General features: G+C 40.3%; 1 protein-coding gene across 1 annotated transcript in view; it reads right to left on the reverse strand.

The window, feature by feature from the left end:
- COL25A1 (collagen type XXV alpha 1 chain) overlaps nt 1-16195 on the reverse strand; it is a 316152-nt gene that overhangs the window by 23031 nt on the left and 276926 nt on the right. Inside the window, exons 19-24 of the mRNA XM_063136097.1 lie at nt 15895-15957; nt 14105-14173; nt 12762-12806; nt 8405-8449; nt 7734-7811; nt 2703-2726 (exon numbers count right to left, since the gene is read on the reverse strand). Of these exons, the coding sequence (XP_062992167.1) occupies nt 2703-2726; nt 7734-7811; nt 8405-8449; nt 12762-12806; nt 14105-14173; nt 15895-15957 (324 nt within the window). The remainder of the gene's footprint in view (nt 1-2702; nt 2727-7733; nt 7812-8404; nt 8450-12761; nt 12807-14104; nt 14174-15894; nt 15958-16195) is intronic.

Below are 16195 nucleotides of genomic sequence, written 5' to 3' on the forward strand. Positions count from 1 at the left end.
TGGCTCTACCACACCTTACTGTTGTGTAAATGGAGATGACTAGATGTAGTGCAAGCTTTTGAGCACACCACAGCTCAGAATTAAATTCTAGGTATTCTTTTAGACTGCAGCTAAATCATAAGGGAAAGCATCTGCTCATAGCAGTGGGCTACCTTGAGCCAAAGAGTTAGGGTTGCTTCCTTTGAATTCAGGTTCTCCTAGATCAGTAGTTCCCAAACTTTTTCAGGTAACCGCCCCCTTGGTTCCACAAACTCATGCCCAGTGCCCCCTACTCTACACTATAAAATTATTATTCAGAATAGCGGTTTTCAACGACCCACTAAGGAAGATAATAACAATAAAATTCAAAACAGTAACAATTAATTGAATGTTTATTCAAAATCCGATTACATCTTTTCCCTCCCTCAGCAAGCACGGAGTGGGTGCCTCCCATTCAAAGGGGCAACGCTCCTGTGGATCCTGCTGGTCTGGGTGCCCGAGCTGAGCAGCGGCAGCCAGGCAGAGGAGCAGAGCTAAGCTGAGGAGCTGAGAATGAAAAAGGGGCTGTGCTGTGCTCGGCCCCTTTAAATGGGAAGCACCTACCGCAGGCTTGCCGAGGGAGGGAGGGAAAAGAGAGTGAACACCTCTGTTTTTCAGCCACCATGGCAGGGCACACCAGGCAGGGTATGTCTCTTCATTAGCATTTTGGTGCTTTTGAAACATTTCAATTCACTGTCAAAGGACTCTTCTTAAACGGTATTACTATATGTGTGGATTCTTCTCCTATGTGGCTTGGGACCAAACTACCTTCTCCCATAAAAATGTCCCTAGGTTTTAAGACCTTCTGGAGAGGTGCTTCTCGGAAAAGACCACCTCGAACGCCCCCTGCCGCCCCTTTGCCTCTTAGCGCCCCCATATGTAATCCCACTGCCCACTTTGGGAACCACTGTCCTAGATACTACTGAGCTAGATAGACAGACAGACACACACACAGAGAGAGAGAGCTGGATAGAAAGGGGGTTTGGAATGAAACATTGCAATGGAAAGGTAATTGGCACCTCCATTACTACCCTGGGAATTACATATTTTTGAAGCTGATTTTCCCAGTCAGTTGATGCAATATTGGGGAATTTGTTACCCAAATGAGTTTTTAAATAGAATTAGACAAATTTATAGAGGAAAGGTAAATAGTAAAAACAAACTTTGTGTGTGCATACACACACACTCATTCCATAAATTTGGTGGGGAAAGGTTTAGTTTAGAGATCACTCCTTGGGTGCGGCAGAAAGGGCATAAACAAAAGGGGCAAAGGGCAAGTGGGGGCTCAAAAGCAAACCCATCTCAGCTCATGGATGGAAACTGTGATGGTAGAGCGATCTAGAGACTTTCATCTTATTTTTGCATTTAGTGAAGTTTCAACAGAAACCATTTCCCCTTTTCAATGCGGTGCGCATAACTTTGGGTGGCTCTTATTTAAGATTCCTTCATGGCGTCAGCATAGACTCACAGGTAAACATAGATCACTGTTTTTATAATGGATTAAACCATTGGTTTGTCAAGTGAAGTGTATGGCCACTGATTTTTCCTAGTCCTCCTAGATATCCTGGAGATACCAGGGATTGACCCTGAAACATTTTGTATGCAAAGCTTGTGCTCTACATTGGAGTTTTGGCACTTCCCATGGCTTTCAAGTTACTACAGTAAACTTGTAGTGCAGACAAGCCCTTAGCTGCTTAACGGGTGTGGAGTCAGGATGTAACGTATCAACCATTTCTTGCAACACAGATTTTACATGTGGCTATTTAATGTTGTGAGCGCTGTGCTGCAGCGTGTTGCTGAACAAAGAAAATCTACTGATACAAAAGCATCTGTACAGATGGCAAAAGAGGCTTCACTGAAACACTAGAGACTGCTAATTACCTTACAAGAAGCACATGGAGCCTACAAGCCTTAAGTATGGATATTTCTTAGCAACATCACTGTATGTATATGGCTGAATTCCAACCCTGCATGCTTCCACTTGGGGCTAATGAAAGCAAAAGGCAGAAAAGACCATGTTCAATGTGAAGGGTCAGAATTCAAAGTGCAAGGAATTTTTAAACTTGCTTCACTGAATTTTTTAAAAAACTATTTAGTACTTCTGGGATTAATGCGCTTCCTCCCCCCTTCATCTTAATACATTATTGATTCTGATCAGGGTTTTTTTTTAATGAAAAGAAGTTGACATTGAGATCACAGCTCAGGACCATTGTCATTTAGAGACAAATGAATTCTACTGTATGAATTAAAAACTATGCTGGAGTAAGTGTGGTCTGTATCTTCTAAGATGTAAGTGCTCTGAAAAATAAAGTTTTTATTTTATTTTAGGGGAATCTCACAGTTCTGCAATTCTTGCATTCAAAAACTCCAGATAAAATAAGCAGGAGATTACATGCATTGATGCACAGCTATAACCATTTTACAATGCTAAGAAGACTTTGAATCTTTTTTCCTCCTCGAGAAATGAATGGGAAATTTGCTATTATTTTCAAGAAGAGCAGAACTGCAGCCCTAGTTTTCAACAATGCATCTATTGATAACACTTTATGTAGAAATACATGTAGTGATAAACAGGGTCAATATCTGATGAACAAAGACACATTATAAATCACAAGAGTTATGAACATGCAACACCACAGAAGAAAACAGCTACAAAGCACCATAAGTCATGCGATAGGAATTACCGTGACAGTTAGGGTGGTAATCCTCTGTTGGCAAAATGTATTAACAGAAGACAAAGTTACCAGATGTTCAGTTTGAAATAAAATACTTTTCTTGTTTAGTAATGGATTTCACAGAATTTGGGGGCAGTTTCAGAGTAGCATTTGACCGTCTCAGAGAAATAAAAGATTATCTAAGTACCAATTCTGTATCTTTAAAAAACAGTTTTAAGGCCCAAAGGCACTTTAGGATTTTAAAAGGGATGTGTTTACACATATTTACACTGTCTGACATCCACAAACTAATTGAAGCAGAGAACCTGGGAAGCAGAGACACCATTACATGTAAAAGTAACAATACTCAGTCTTAAATACTTAGTGGAGTGGGCTGCAGAAGTTTGTCCATTGCTAGAAAATAGTTGTTTCTTTAAACATGATATTCTAGTGTATTATTGAGATTCTTATGAATTTCCAATAGTATTTGAACAGTGACCTCCAAATGACGTAAACCCTTAATTGCTATAGTCCCACTGTACAAGTGATGTATCCTCCTCATCAGTTAACTTTTGTGAACTGCCCAGAGAGCAGTATAGAAATGCAATAAACAAATAATCAGTTATAGTCCATCTCAAACATAATGTTCTATGCATGGTAAGCAGATGGAGGCATCACCTGACATTGGTTTTGTGCTATTACCACACAGGGTGGGACTCAATATCATGCACACAGAAGATAGTTCACAGAAGTTATCTTATCCACACACTCCTTCCTCCACCAGCCTCCAGAGCTCCCCAAAAATGCTACACAGGGGGCAATTTCGTACAATTGCCACAGCCCGGCGTGGAGGTTGTGGCATATGCTGGTGGCCATTGAAAATATTCAAACGGTGGCGGGTGAATGCTGTGGCTTACTGTGACACCCAAACACAGCAAGGGTGAGTTGTTGACATGGTTAATAAACCATGCACAACCTATGGATTGTTTCAGGTTGGGGATGGTTTATAACCCCAGCAACAACTCACCTGGTGCCAAGTTGGGATAGCACAATAAGATGCAGTGGCTGGCTTGAATATTCACAATGGCTACTGGCATGCCAGCAGTCATATGAACCAGGCCAGTAAGTCAGGAAACCTTCCTGAATGGGTTGGGCTATAACATGAGAGGCTTAGGAGGAAGAGGGACCCCCCAAAATTGGGCAGAGGCAGCTACCACAAGCAGGAATCCCACAAGTAGTAGATGCCAACCAACTGTTTTGGAGGATCTTTCTTGGATGTTACCCACAGTCTTTCAGTAAAAAGTAATGTAGCACCAATCTGAGAAGCAATGTGTTGACTACATTTTTTGTTCATTCCTTACAATACTAGAAGAGTAAATGAAGAAGCTATGCAGTTTATGTATAAATGATTAGACAGTTATCCATTGTATGCATCTAACAATGAATCTTCCATAAAGGAGCTGCATCATCGAGATTATCATAATAATTAGCTGTCTGACTTTGCTAGCTCTCTCTATAGATGGCTTTCTGTAAGTGCATTTGCCTTTATTTTACATAAAAGGGAGTTATAAAGAAAAACTCAAATTCAGTCCTGCTTAACTATGAAAAAATGACTATCTGCTTATTTATTTAGATTTATAAACTGCACTGTTCTTTGAAATCTCTGGACTGATAATGATCTTTATAGTGCCGTATCAAAGGAACACAAGAATACTTAATAAATGTACCAGTGTATAATGAAAGCAAATCCTTGCTTATCCTTGCTAAACATTTGCCTGAATAAAAAGACTTCATCAGTTTTAGAAGACAGTCAAAGTTGGCTTTTGGCAATCTACAAAAGGAAGGGAATTCAAGAGCTGGATTTAAGAATGTCTCTCTACATGCCCTTGTAGTCAAATCTTGACATAGAGATGGCATATTGAAGAGAGCTGTCTCAATTGATAGAAGTAGATTGTATGGCCTCATGTATTTTGTACCCATGCTGCTTAGAGTTTTAGATCAATTTATTCATTCGTAAGTACTGTATATACATGGTTGTTTAATAACTTTACTGAGTAATTATTTTATACCTAGTATTATTTTATAATGATATATTTACTCCCCATGGGTTATGGAATATAGGGTTCATGCTGCAAAGCTCAGATCTGTAGAGTTGCAGGCAAGAGTTTGACATGTGTAGTGGGAGTTTTGTTTATTGTGCTGAACAACAGCCATACAATTCATGTTTTACATTCTACATAGTATGAAAAACAGTGTGCTGAAGCTGAGGCAGAGGTAGAGCTAGCGATGGCCTAATATTGCTAAGGTTGCAAATCTTATACAATCTTACCTGGGGGCAAACCCCATGAAACTCAATAGGACTTACTTCTGAGTTCACTCATATATATATATATATATATATATATATATATATATATATATATATGCATGCTTGTGTAGTGTGCCTGGGTTAAAGCAGAGGTAGGCAACTTCTTTCAGTCTGAGGCCTGAATTCTAGTTCAGAGTAGCTTTTCAGGACTGCATTCTAGTCATGGATGGGGCTCTTAATGCTCAGGGCTGGGGTAATAATAATAATAATAATAATAATAATAATAATAATAATAATATAAAAACACCAGCAGATTGTAGCTTAAAGCTTACTGCCAGTAATGAAGCCTTAGGGAAGGCATTTCAACCTTTTAGAATGGGAAAAAGGCTACACTATAGCCAGGGAACAGCCAAATGATTGGTAGTTGGAGGAAATGGGGCATGCTGGAGGTCTGCATTTGGCTTCTGAGTCCAAATGCAGTTTTTTCCTAAACTTCTTCACCTCTGAATTGAAGGGACTCACTGGACTGGGGCTACAGTCATCCATCTTTGTGAGGAAAGGAGCCAATATCTGGATTAGCCAACTCATAGGTGAAGTATTCTTGTGAGGTTTTGCATTCTTATTTAGCACTGCATATTTCTATGCCGCTGCTCATTCTGGCTTATTCTCTAATGATTCGTGTAACAAAGTAGAAGGAATGACTCAGAGGAACTGCAAATCATCCAGCAAAATTCTATCATATTTTGTGGTTTATTTCTCAGGTCTTCAAGGAACGCATCTAGGAGAACAGGCTTCTTGTGAGGAACAATGCCAATTCCTACTTGAAACCACATTCCAAATCCTGAGAGGAGCTAAAGAATTGCCAAACGCTGAATTTTCTCTAACTTCTGTGCGAGTGATGAATCTCAGAACTTCTGATACGTGGGGGAAGAAAATATCATTGCAAACTGCAGGATGCAGTTGATGTACAGCAATAGCACTGTTCATCTTCCCTTGGGTACTCAAAAGATCGAGCATCTTCTACAAGTGCTTTTAGATCTACTTATTTTGGCTGGCTTGAAAGCCTAGTTCAAGGGGATGCAACTTCGCTCTCCAGATGTTTTGGACTACAACTTCCATCAGCACTAGCCAGCATAGCCAGTGGTAAGGGATGATAGGAGTTGTAGGGCATAATATCTGGAGGGACACAAGTTGTCCATCCCTGGCCTAACTGATACATGCAAAGAGCAGCTTTGCAAGGCAAGGCATTGGTGTCGGGTAGCTCCCCATGTGGTTATGGAGATTTCAACCATGCCAGTGTAACCATCTCCTCCTCCTCCTCTTTCTTCTTTGGTACATTGGGCTGAAATCACCAGTGTGATTTCAGCCCAATGCAATCTGCATGTGATTGCATTTCATGTGGTGGCACCATCCTTCCATGAACCTCACCTAGCCTGCAAATAGGTAGGTTAGTGCATCTGTCAGCAAAGAAATTGTCTTATGAGAAATTGCCCCAGCATGCCATTTGCCTCCTACAACATCTCTTGTGCTGTAGTAGTATCCTGGCCTTTGCTTTTGTGGATAACACATTACAGCCACAAATGGTTATGAAAGGTAGTTTTTAATCTACCAATTTAGTAATTTGGATCCAACTTGGTCTTGATATAGAAATGTATAGTTTCTTCATGGAATTATACAGCTCCAAAGTTCAGGTAGTCCGTGTCTAACATTTAGAGGAGAAGGAGGAAAAGTTGTTGTTGGTGTGGTGGGGACTTCAAGAAGCAAAAACATTCTGCTTTTAAAAAAATATTATTTGAATTGAAATATACGCTGTTCTGGAGAAAATTTTGGATGAACTCAAAGTAAATAGTTACAAAAGCATGTCTTTCTATCCTCATCAGAAGATAAAAGCAAAGACCTGGAGATACAAGGGGCCTTGCTAGACCTGCCGGCTTACGACGACAGGGAGGCAGGGCCGAGGCGCGCTAACGTTAGCGCGCCTCCCCCACGCTTCCAGATGGTGGAGCCGCAGGGAGGACGCAAGCCTTGCGGCGTCCGCCATTTTTGTTTGTTTGTTTGTTTAAAGGGGCCGCAGGTGGCCCGAAGACTCCGGGAAGGTAAGGGTGTTTTTTATTTTTTATTTTTAAACGGCGGGGGGGGAGGATGGGAGGGTGGGTGGCACGGGGGATGGGGCGGCATTGCCCGGGCAAGTGCCGCTCGGCTGCTTGCTCGGGCGGCGGCGGCGCGATCGCACCCCCCCTCCCCCGGTGCCACCCACCCTCCCATCCTTCGCCCTCCCCTCTCTCCCCCCCTGCCGATGGGCACAGCGCTCCTATGAGCGCTGTGCCAGGTCCGCGGCTTTTCGCAGCTCCTCGCGAGTAAACGAGGAGGCCGGAGCTGGGGAAAAAGCGCGCCATAAGTGACTTAGCTTATGGTGCGCTAGACCAGGCCTCACTGCGGCCTGCCGCCGGATTCCCCTGTGCGTCATCTGGACGCACAGCAGGGAAACCGGGTTGGAAGGCGCGCTAAGGCCTGGTCTAGCAAGGCCCAAGGTCAACTCACTTATGTAAATGCTGTCATGGAACTAGCAAAGAGAAGGAAGATCCTAGATTATCACATTTCAGGGTATTTCTTTAAACATATGAAGCTGTCTTGTACCGAGACAGACTGTTGGTTTGTCTAGACTACTATTATCCATTTTATCTACCTGCAGGAAAAAAAGGGGGAGTGAGAAATAAAATTATGCCTACTGTTTATAACTATTGATGGCATACCTGTAAAGCTTCATGGATATTGCCATTGTAATCGATGATTTCTGTAGCACCTTGATCACCTTTTTGTCCAGGTGGGCCCTGTAACACATTCACCCAACCCCCAAAGCCCCCAAATGTTATTTGAATCAAGAGTACAACATACAAATGACTATTCTGTTCTGTTCTATTCTATTGACTGTTCTAACCAATTTGAGAAAGACATCATGAACATTTGCCTGAGCTGCCCATTCTAGTATGGTTCAGGATAATGTTATTTCTTTTCAGAAATGGCAGCTGACTCCAAAATGTATAGCTGAATATGAGAGATTGCTGCAAATCTGTGAATGTGTGAAAATGGATGTGTTATTTGTGCTCAACTTTGACTCACCTACCAATAGCATGCGACCCCTGAAAGGTTCCCCAGAACGGAATGTGGTCTTCAGGCAGGAAAAGGTTCCCCACTACTGATCTAGATTATGGGACCAAACTAAATGTGATATCATCCATGCAATTAGCAATAAACGTGTGGTTTTTTTTTTTTAAATGTAAATAGCAAGTGTGGGAGTTCCAATCCAGATCTGCAGTCTGGTGGGCAATGGAGGCTAACCCTTTCTGGCTTAAGTAAGTGAGTTAGATCGCATGCTACAGAGAATGGCAAAATTTAGCCCCAAGCTTAAATGGTAGTCACTTACCCTTGGGCCTATTGCCCCCAAATCTCCTTTGTCTCCAGAATCACCCTAATAAAAACAATATTGGTTAATAAATATAAATATCTTAAGTTTCCCCATTAAACATTACATATTTAAAGAAAAGGTTAAGGCATCAGTCTAGACTCAGTATATAATCAGTTTGGTTAAGATATCAATGCCTATGTGATCATAGTAGTAAGAATCCAGCAGAAAGGCAGAAAAGACTCTAGAAAGATTTGTAAGGAAAACTGAGCTATTTACAGTATAACTAAACAATACAGCTGGCCTTCCAAGTGAACAAAGCTGTTACCAATATTGTCTGGTTGTAAATAACAAGCCACAGCAATGGACATTTAGCAACCTCTGTCCAGAGGAACTAATCTATCATGCCACCTCAGTTTTACAACCCACATTTCAATTGAATAATTTGAGCTAGTATATTGTAATATTTAAGACTTTGAATCTATTTCTGAAGAAAAATGCACTGAACATAATAAAGCTGATAATGGAAGTGGATTAAGGCAAGATGTGTGAAAGTCAGGTATGATCTATGGGGAAAATGTAACTTCCTTTTTCTGACAGTAGAAGAGAACACATTATATTGTGCTGGATGGGAAAATCTTCCACAGGCAGTGGAGGGAAGAGAGGGAGAGATACATACAGGAGAGCGTATAGACAAATGGGAGTGATCCTGAGAAGATGTAGGCAGCAAGAACAGAAAGATGGTTGCAAAAGTGGCAAGAGACAGACAGACAGGGGGGCTACATGAGACAGAATCATAGAGTTGAAAAGGGCCATTTGGGCCACTGAGTCCAACTTCCTGGTCAGTGCACGAATCTTTATTGGTCAGAAACAAGTCATGGATGGCTGATCCCCTCATTCCTTTCTCCACCCTCTGAAGGAGAAAATTGTCAGCAGCAAGGCAAGTCAGGAATTTCCTGGAGGGAAAATGCTTGGCAAAGTTTGTCTTCCAACAGATGTCATGAGAATTAAAGTCCCCCATTATTACTACTACTTGCTTCCATGGCATATCTGCATTTTGCTTTTGGAAAGCATTATCCACATGTTTTCCTTGGTTCATTGGTTGGTAGTAGACTCCATACACAGTGTTGTTTTTAACCCTTCCTCCATATTTTTATTTTAACAGGGCCACCATGTTCATTCTCTTGCATTTCTGTGCAGGTTTGTATATTTCTAACATATGGTGCAACTCCTCCCCTCTTTCTATGGCTTCCATTCTTTTTGAACAAGTTAAGCTTTGGACATGGGAATTGTTCCAGTCATGTCAGGGAGAGAGAAGATAAGCCTCCACACCCCACACAAGATGTGCCAGAAAGAAACAGAAAGAGAAGGGCGAGAAGGTGGCGTAGAGGCGTCTTCTTTATTTATTGTATTTTTAATCTGCTCAATGACCAATGTTTTCTGGGTGAATTACAAAGAAAGAATGTGAACTGACTGGGTAGCTAGGTGGCAAGTGGGATGGTTTATTTATTTATTTATTTATTTAGTTCGTTATTACATTTCTATACTGCCCAATAGCCAAAACAATTGTATGCATTGCAATTTATCAGGACTCACTTTAAAACAGAGCATATGTTTTCACAATGCCCCTAGCAAAGATTTTAATAAAAAATAAAAATAAATTATAACTTAGTGCACCTTAGAAGTTATCTCTCTCTTTTCATTGGAACAAGGTTTCAGGAAATGGAAATCTCAAATAGTAATATAAGAAAAAGAAAACTCAGAATTTGCTAGTGAAAATGTTTGTTAAACATTATACTGAAATCAATGGTTATTTTACCATTTTACCCTCACCTGATGGAACGCCTCTCCCGACGTGAATATACACGGTCACTACGTTCAACATCTAAGGTCCTCCTCTGGGTGCCTACTCCGAGAGAGGCTCAGAGTTTGGCAACGAGGGACAGGGCCTTATCGGTGGTGGCCTCCAGACTATGGAACGATCTCCCTGACGAGGCCAGGTTAAGACTTTCCTCTTTGCCCAGGCATATGGCAGCATATCTTAATCACCCACATGTTTATTTTTAACGGGTTTTAATGCTTTATGTATGTATGTTCTGCATTTTAGAATTTTAAATTCTGTATACTTGTTTTTATCTCAATTTTAGAATTTCTGTAAACTGCCCAGAGAGCTCTTGCTATGGGGGTGGTATATAAATGTAATAAATAAATAAATAAATTTACTTAGGATCATTTCACAGCACTAACCCCTGGTTTGACAGTGAGTAAACCACATCCAAACAGATCACTGGACTGAGAAGAAGGTGTCACATTAATCTGTAGTTATTCTTCAGTCTTGTGACTGTGTTGCTCCTATTAAAGTCAGGCTTAAATCTCTGCTAAAGTCAAGATTTTTGTAAATTACCTGCCTTGTGTGAACAAAACTTTAGCCTAAAAGAAAATTCTGTATAAAGTTACTTGCGATATATCATATGCCCTCAGAAGAATGCTGTGACATGTTTGTAAGACACCTGGAGGGTAAAAATCACTTGCATCAACTGCAACTGAAATGCCAAGAGCTTTCAGAGAAGTTAATGAACGCGCCAAAACATTATCTGGTCTTGGGTTGTCAGATAACTTTCAGTTATTTCAGCACCATGTACATTGATGGTGCTATATAAATAAATAATAATAATAATAAATAAATAATAATAATAATAGTTATTGAAACCTGAGGTATTCTTCTGAATAGTTGGCTGAATTGGCGATTGAGGTATGGTATTTTGCTGATTCTGTACACCTTGAAGATCCAATTCAAAAAGGTAACACTGGGGCATTGCTGCTCAACCCTGTGGCATTTATGCTGTGGGGTTCCTCAGGGTTCCAGCTTGTCTTCCATGTTTTTAACATCATATTAAACTATTGGGAGAGGTTATCTGGGGATTTTTGTGCGAGCTGTTTTTTCCCTTCTTTATCTAAATCAGGTGAGGCAGTGAGAGTGTTGGACTAGTGTCTGGAGTCAGTAATGGGCTGAATGAGGGTTAATAGTCTCTAGTGACAACCTGGATGCAGAGTTGTCACTAGAGTCTCAAGTAGTCTCTGTGGCTGTCAGGGCTTGGTCATCAGTAGCAGACTGAGGTGAGCTAGGAGCCAGGAGCCAGGAACCAGGAGCTACGAGGCAAGCTAGTAGTCAGTTCCAGAGGACAAACCAGGAGGGAGGGTCAAGCAAAAACCAAGAAATCAGAACTGAAGAGCAAGTCAAGACCAAGGGACAAACCAGAAGACCAAGGAACACAGGAGAAGTTAGGGTGAAGGAACAATCAAGGATACAGTAGCACATGAGAGCTCAGTAAGACCATGTTGTTCAAGCAAGGCTCAGCTGGAAAAGGAATCCTTTTATACTCCTTCCTGTCCAGAAGTATCCAATGGGCAGTCTGGGTGGACAAAGTCAGTCTGAAAGGTTCATCACCGAGAAACTGTAGTAATGCAGCTTCCCACATGGGGCAGTGGTCAGCAGTTTCTGATAGTGGCATAGAGTGCCTTTCATGATCTTTGGCTGGTACACCAGCTGTGGCCTCCCCTGGATGGGGAAAGCCTGGCCATGGCTCTCCACACTTTGGTAACAATCAAGATTGACTACTGCAGGAGTAGGCGACCTGGTGCCTTCCAGACGTTCTGGATGACAACTTCCATTAGCACCAGCCAGCATGGCCAAATACTTGGGGATTATGGGAGTTGTTACCTGGAGGTAATCCATTATACATTGAGGCTAACTTTGAAGGTTGCCTGGGAATTTCAGATAGTTATCTAGCAGCAGTATGCTGAACTAATTGGGAATGAACCCTGAAGTGACATTATTTCAGTAATTAAAGAACTGTACCTGCTGCTGGACCATTTCCAAGCATAAATTAAAATGCTGGTACTCACCTTTGAAGTTTCATGGCTTGGACCGCAGGTACCTAAAGGAATGTTTATTTCCAAATCAACCTGTCTGTGTACTGAGATCTCAATGGAAGCTTTCCTCCATCTGAGGTGAAACAGGTGGTGATGGGAAGAGCCCCTTTCTAGTGATGGTACCCCCATTGTGGAATCTCTCCTCAGAGAATTGTCTAGCATCTAATTTGTTATGTATTTGGCAACAGGCAACCCCCCTTTTTATTCTACAGGACTTTTCAAGTTTTGACTTTTAATTTCGGGCCTACTTCTTTTAATTGCTGGTCTTTTGTGCCCACTGACATGCAGTTTTCTATTGCTTTATTGTTGTTTCATTTTAATGTAAACCACCTGGGAACTATTTGTTTGAAGGGCAGTAAATATATAAAAACAAATGATCAGAAAGACAAAAAAAATCACTACATCACATTAAAACCAATAAAAGCAAAATTTGCTTACTACTGACCTTCGACCCCTTTGGGCCTCTAGCTCCAGATTCTCCTGACCTCCCCTGCATGATGGAACATGTACAAGATGGACAGGAGAAATGAGGATAGAACAAAGAAAGAGTAGAGTAAAAGGAATTAGTATTATCTATCAGCAGTTAAAGGTGTAGTGGAAACACTTTATATTAAAATGATTGCTATTATGAATCTACATGATAGAGATTAATGTAGGTATAAAGATACTGAATGATTTAGTATTAATAGGTGCAGGTTACAATGATACAATAACTACAACAGCTTGAATGGAAAATACTTTAAAAAAAAAACTATTCTTGAAAATTACTTGGACCATTTCTGTGAACAGCTCAATGTTTGCACCAAAGAATTCCCAATACTGCTTCCTGAATTTTCTGAATATCACCCTTCCCCCAGATATCTTGTTAGATCATGATGTAATATTGCCATTTGCTAGTTGAAATAAAATTATTTTTATCCAATCCTGGTTCTATGTTTCCTGAAAGTAGGAATTCTTCTTTGGCTCTTTCCAAGTACAACTACAATTCATTTTCTCCCTCTCTCTCTCTCAACACTTCTGTGTTAAAAAAAAAAGTTGCCTTCTGCCTGATCATGTAAATGAACACACATATCATCTGAAGGATCAGAACCATGGAACACATTGTATTCAAGAAGCTCATTAACGAAGTTGTGAAAAATTACAAAAAATAAAAGTAGCTCACTTTAATTAAAACTTAAGTTAAATCTAATAAAAATGTCATAACTGTGAAACATTTCTCACTTTTTACTCTGTTGTCACATGATATGATCGCAAAGTCCACATTTTCCAGGTTTTATCCCCTCTGAAAATTCAAATGCCCCCAGCCCAATTTGAATTCCTTGGGGAAATAATGGTGTGCACTTACTGCTATGCACAGGATTTGAAACCTGACATCCCATTGCAAATGTATTTGGAGAAATTGCCAACACACGCCAAATGATGAACCTACCCTGGGTAGGAAACTATTAACCTACTATGGGTAGGAGACAAATGAATGCAGTTGTTCATTGGAATGGGTCCATACACTTAGATAAACCAAGAAAATTAATAGCATAGACACCCCTTTCTGCATGGTTCTGTTTTTGTTTTTATTTTTTGAATTTTTTGGAGCCCTGGAGTGACTGGTATGCATTTAAATCATTTCTGGAATGCACCCTAGATCACAATGAAATTCATTTTTAACTTTTAAAAACCTTCACTAGCAGAGATTTTCTTTAAACACATATACACACATACAGGAACCCGCCTCCTCATAATACAAATCTTTGAAAAGCACAGTAAATATTTTTAAAATTAAACCAGACTGACCTTTGGCCCTGGAGCTCCAGGCTCACCTCGTTCACCTTTCCCAGGAGGCCCCACTTCTCCCCTTTCACCCTGTCAAAAATCACCACACAGAAATGTTACAGAAGCCCTGGTAGGGTACCGAGCTGCTTTAGAAAAAGAATCAACATCAGAGCATATTTCAAAGTGACAACCGGTCAGCATAATACAGTGGCAAACTTTTCTCTGGGAAAACAAATCACATTCCAGGAGTGGATGTTTTCTGCTACTTCATCTGATTTGTCATTATTAAAGTACCATGAAACACAAGGGGCTAAATATGAATATAAAGCACAGAAAAAGAGAAGAGATCTGACGCTAGCCATTTTTAAAGTCATAATTTCCTTTTATTAGTTCCACTGTTTTAACCAATCATCAGATTCTAATGTTTTCAGTTGTTTATCCTGTTTTTGAGGTAAGCAACTAGACACCTAAGAAAAAACTTATATTGCCTCACCTACTGAAAGTGTAGTGCAATAGTTAAATTTAGGAGTAACAGCATCAAAGAGGGACTGATGCTTAATTGTCCAAAGTGCATTTGTGACCATTAAAGTAATCTGGAAGTTTAGAAGCTTCCAACACTCTTAATAAAGTGAAGAATGACAGAAAGTACAAACTGTACAAGTAAAACATGATTAAAACAAATGAAATTCTTAGAATTATTTATTTTCATTGATGTGCATGACAGTTTAAAGAGTACACTAGGACAGGTTCCCATCCCAAGAAGCTAGGTGTTAAATCTGTGAATAATTATGAAGTGTTAGAGGGGGAGGGGGTTGGAAAAACCATTTCTGATCAATAACCATTTTACAGGTTCCCAGAACTGCATAGGGTGTCAAATATGCAAAATGCTGACTGGCACACATTGGCACATGCCACAGCTCATCATGGCTTAAACAACCCACCAGTGGCCTGTTAGATGGTTCCAGGTCTTAATCTTACCACACTTATTTCAGCCAGAGGCTTACAACCATCGTGAAAATGTAAAATGGACTGGAAAATTGAATGTAGGACTTCTGGATCCGGGTCTATCATTCATTTACTGGACTAATCTGAAAAGTTCTTGAATCAGTTTTAGTTTAAGATGTTAAGTAGGCTGTGTTTCTAATAACAGTACATGGATCTTAGGGTAAATTTAGATATGATATTAATTGCATGAATTAGCATGCAATTGACACACATACTTTAACAAAATGTAAGTAGCAGCCACAGGGGAGCCCAAGCAGCAGTGGAACCACAGAGGGTAGGCAGGGTAAATTTAATCTTCCCCAAACATGGCTCCAACAAATATTGCCATCCTGAAGCTGCTGTTTGTCCTGGGAGTGAAGCTTCCATTGGTGTCCCCTGAGTTGCTATTAAAATTTTTGAAACAAGAAATACCTTCTTCTGGTGTGCAGATGTTTTCCATCATCAGAGATAAGTCACAAACTTAAGTAAAAAATGTGATATCCTTGGATGGTGAGAAAGCTGACATCACAACCACAGACATGACTCCTAATTTATTTCATTTCATTACAAAGGAAAAATACTGAGAAGTATGACCATAATTAATTATGGGTTTCCAAATTTTTAAAATAACTTGGCATTTTAAAGTGGGGTGTTTTTTGGATACTTCCCTCATTCTAGTGAAGATTCCCTACTTACGTATAACTTCAGTTTGACTTTAACGGTTGGGTGGGTGGATGAATGTGTTTCGGTCTAGGCTAAGGATTAGGGTTTGAATTAATCTGTTATGAAGTGAGCGGCATGCAATAAGGGGAAAATGTAAAGCATACCTTTGTTCCTGGCAATCCTGGTAACCCAGGTTCTCCCTGCGGACCTATGAAACCTGGTTCACCCTTTGAAAAATGAACACATTAGATCTTTGTTAATTTAACTGTGAACAATTACAGAAAAAGTTACTTTACTTCTAATTATATTTTCCCTAGTCACCCATGGTTTTCTAGCTGCAATCCAACTGCTACAGACGGCTACAATTAATCAAGTTTGATTTCCGTCAGCATAGAATTCTCGAAGAAAAGCTTCATTGAGTTTAAGAAAAGCAATTGGACTGGAAGCTCTTACATCTTGTTTTTC

This window comes from Elgaria multicarinata, chromosome 10, assembly GCF_023053635.1.
Source record: "Elgaria multicarinata webbii isolate HBS135686 ecotype San Diego chromosome 10, rElgMul1.1.pri, whole genome shotgun sequence".
Classification (NCBI taxonomy): domain Eukaryota; kingdom Metazoa; phylum Chordata; class Lepidosauria; order Squamata; family Anguidae; genus Elgaria; species Elgaria multicarinata.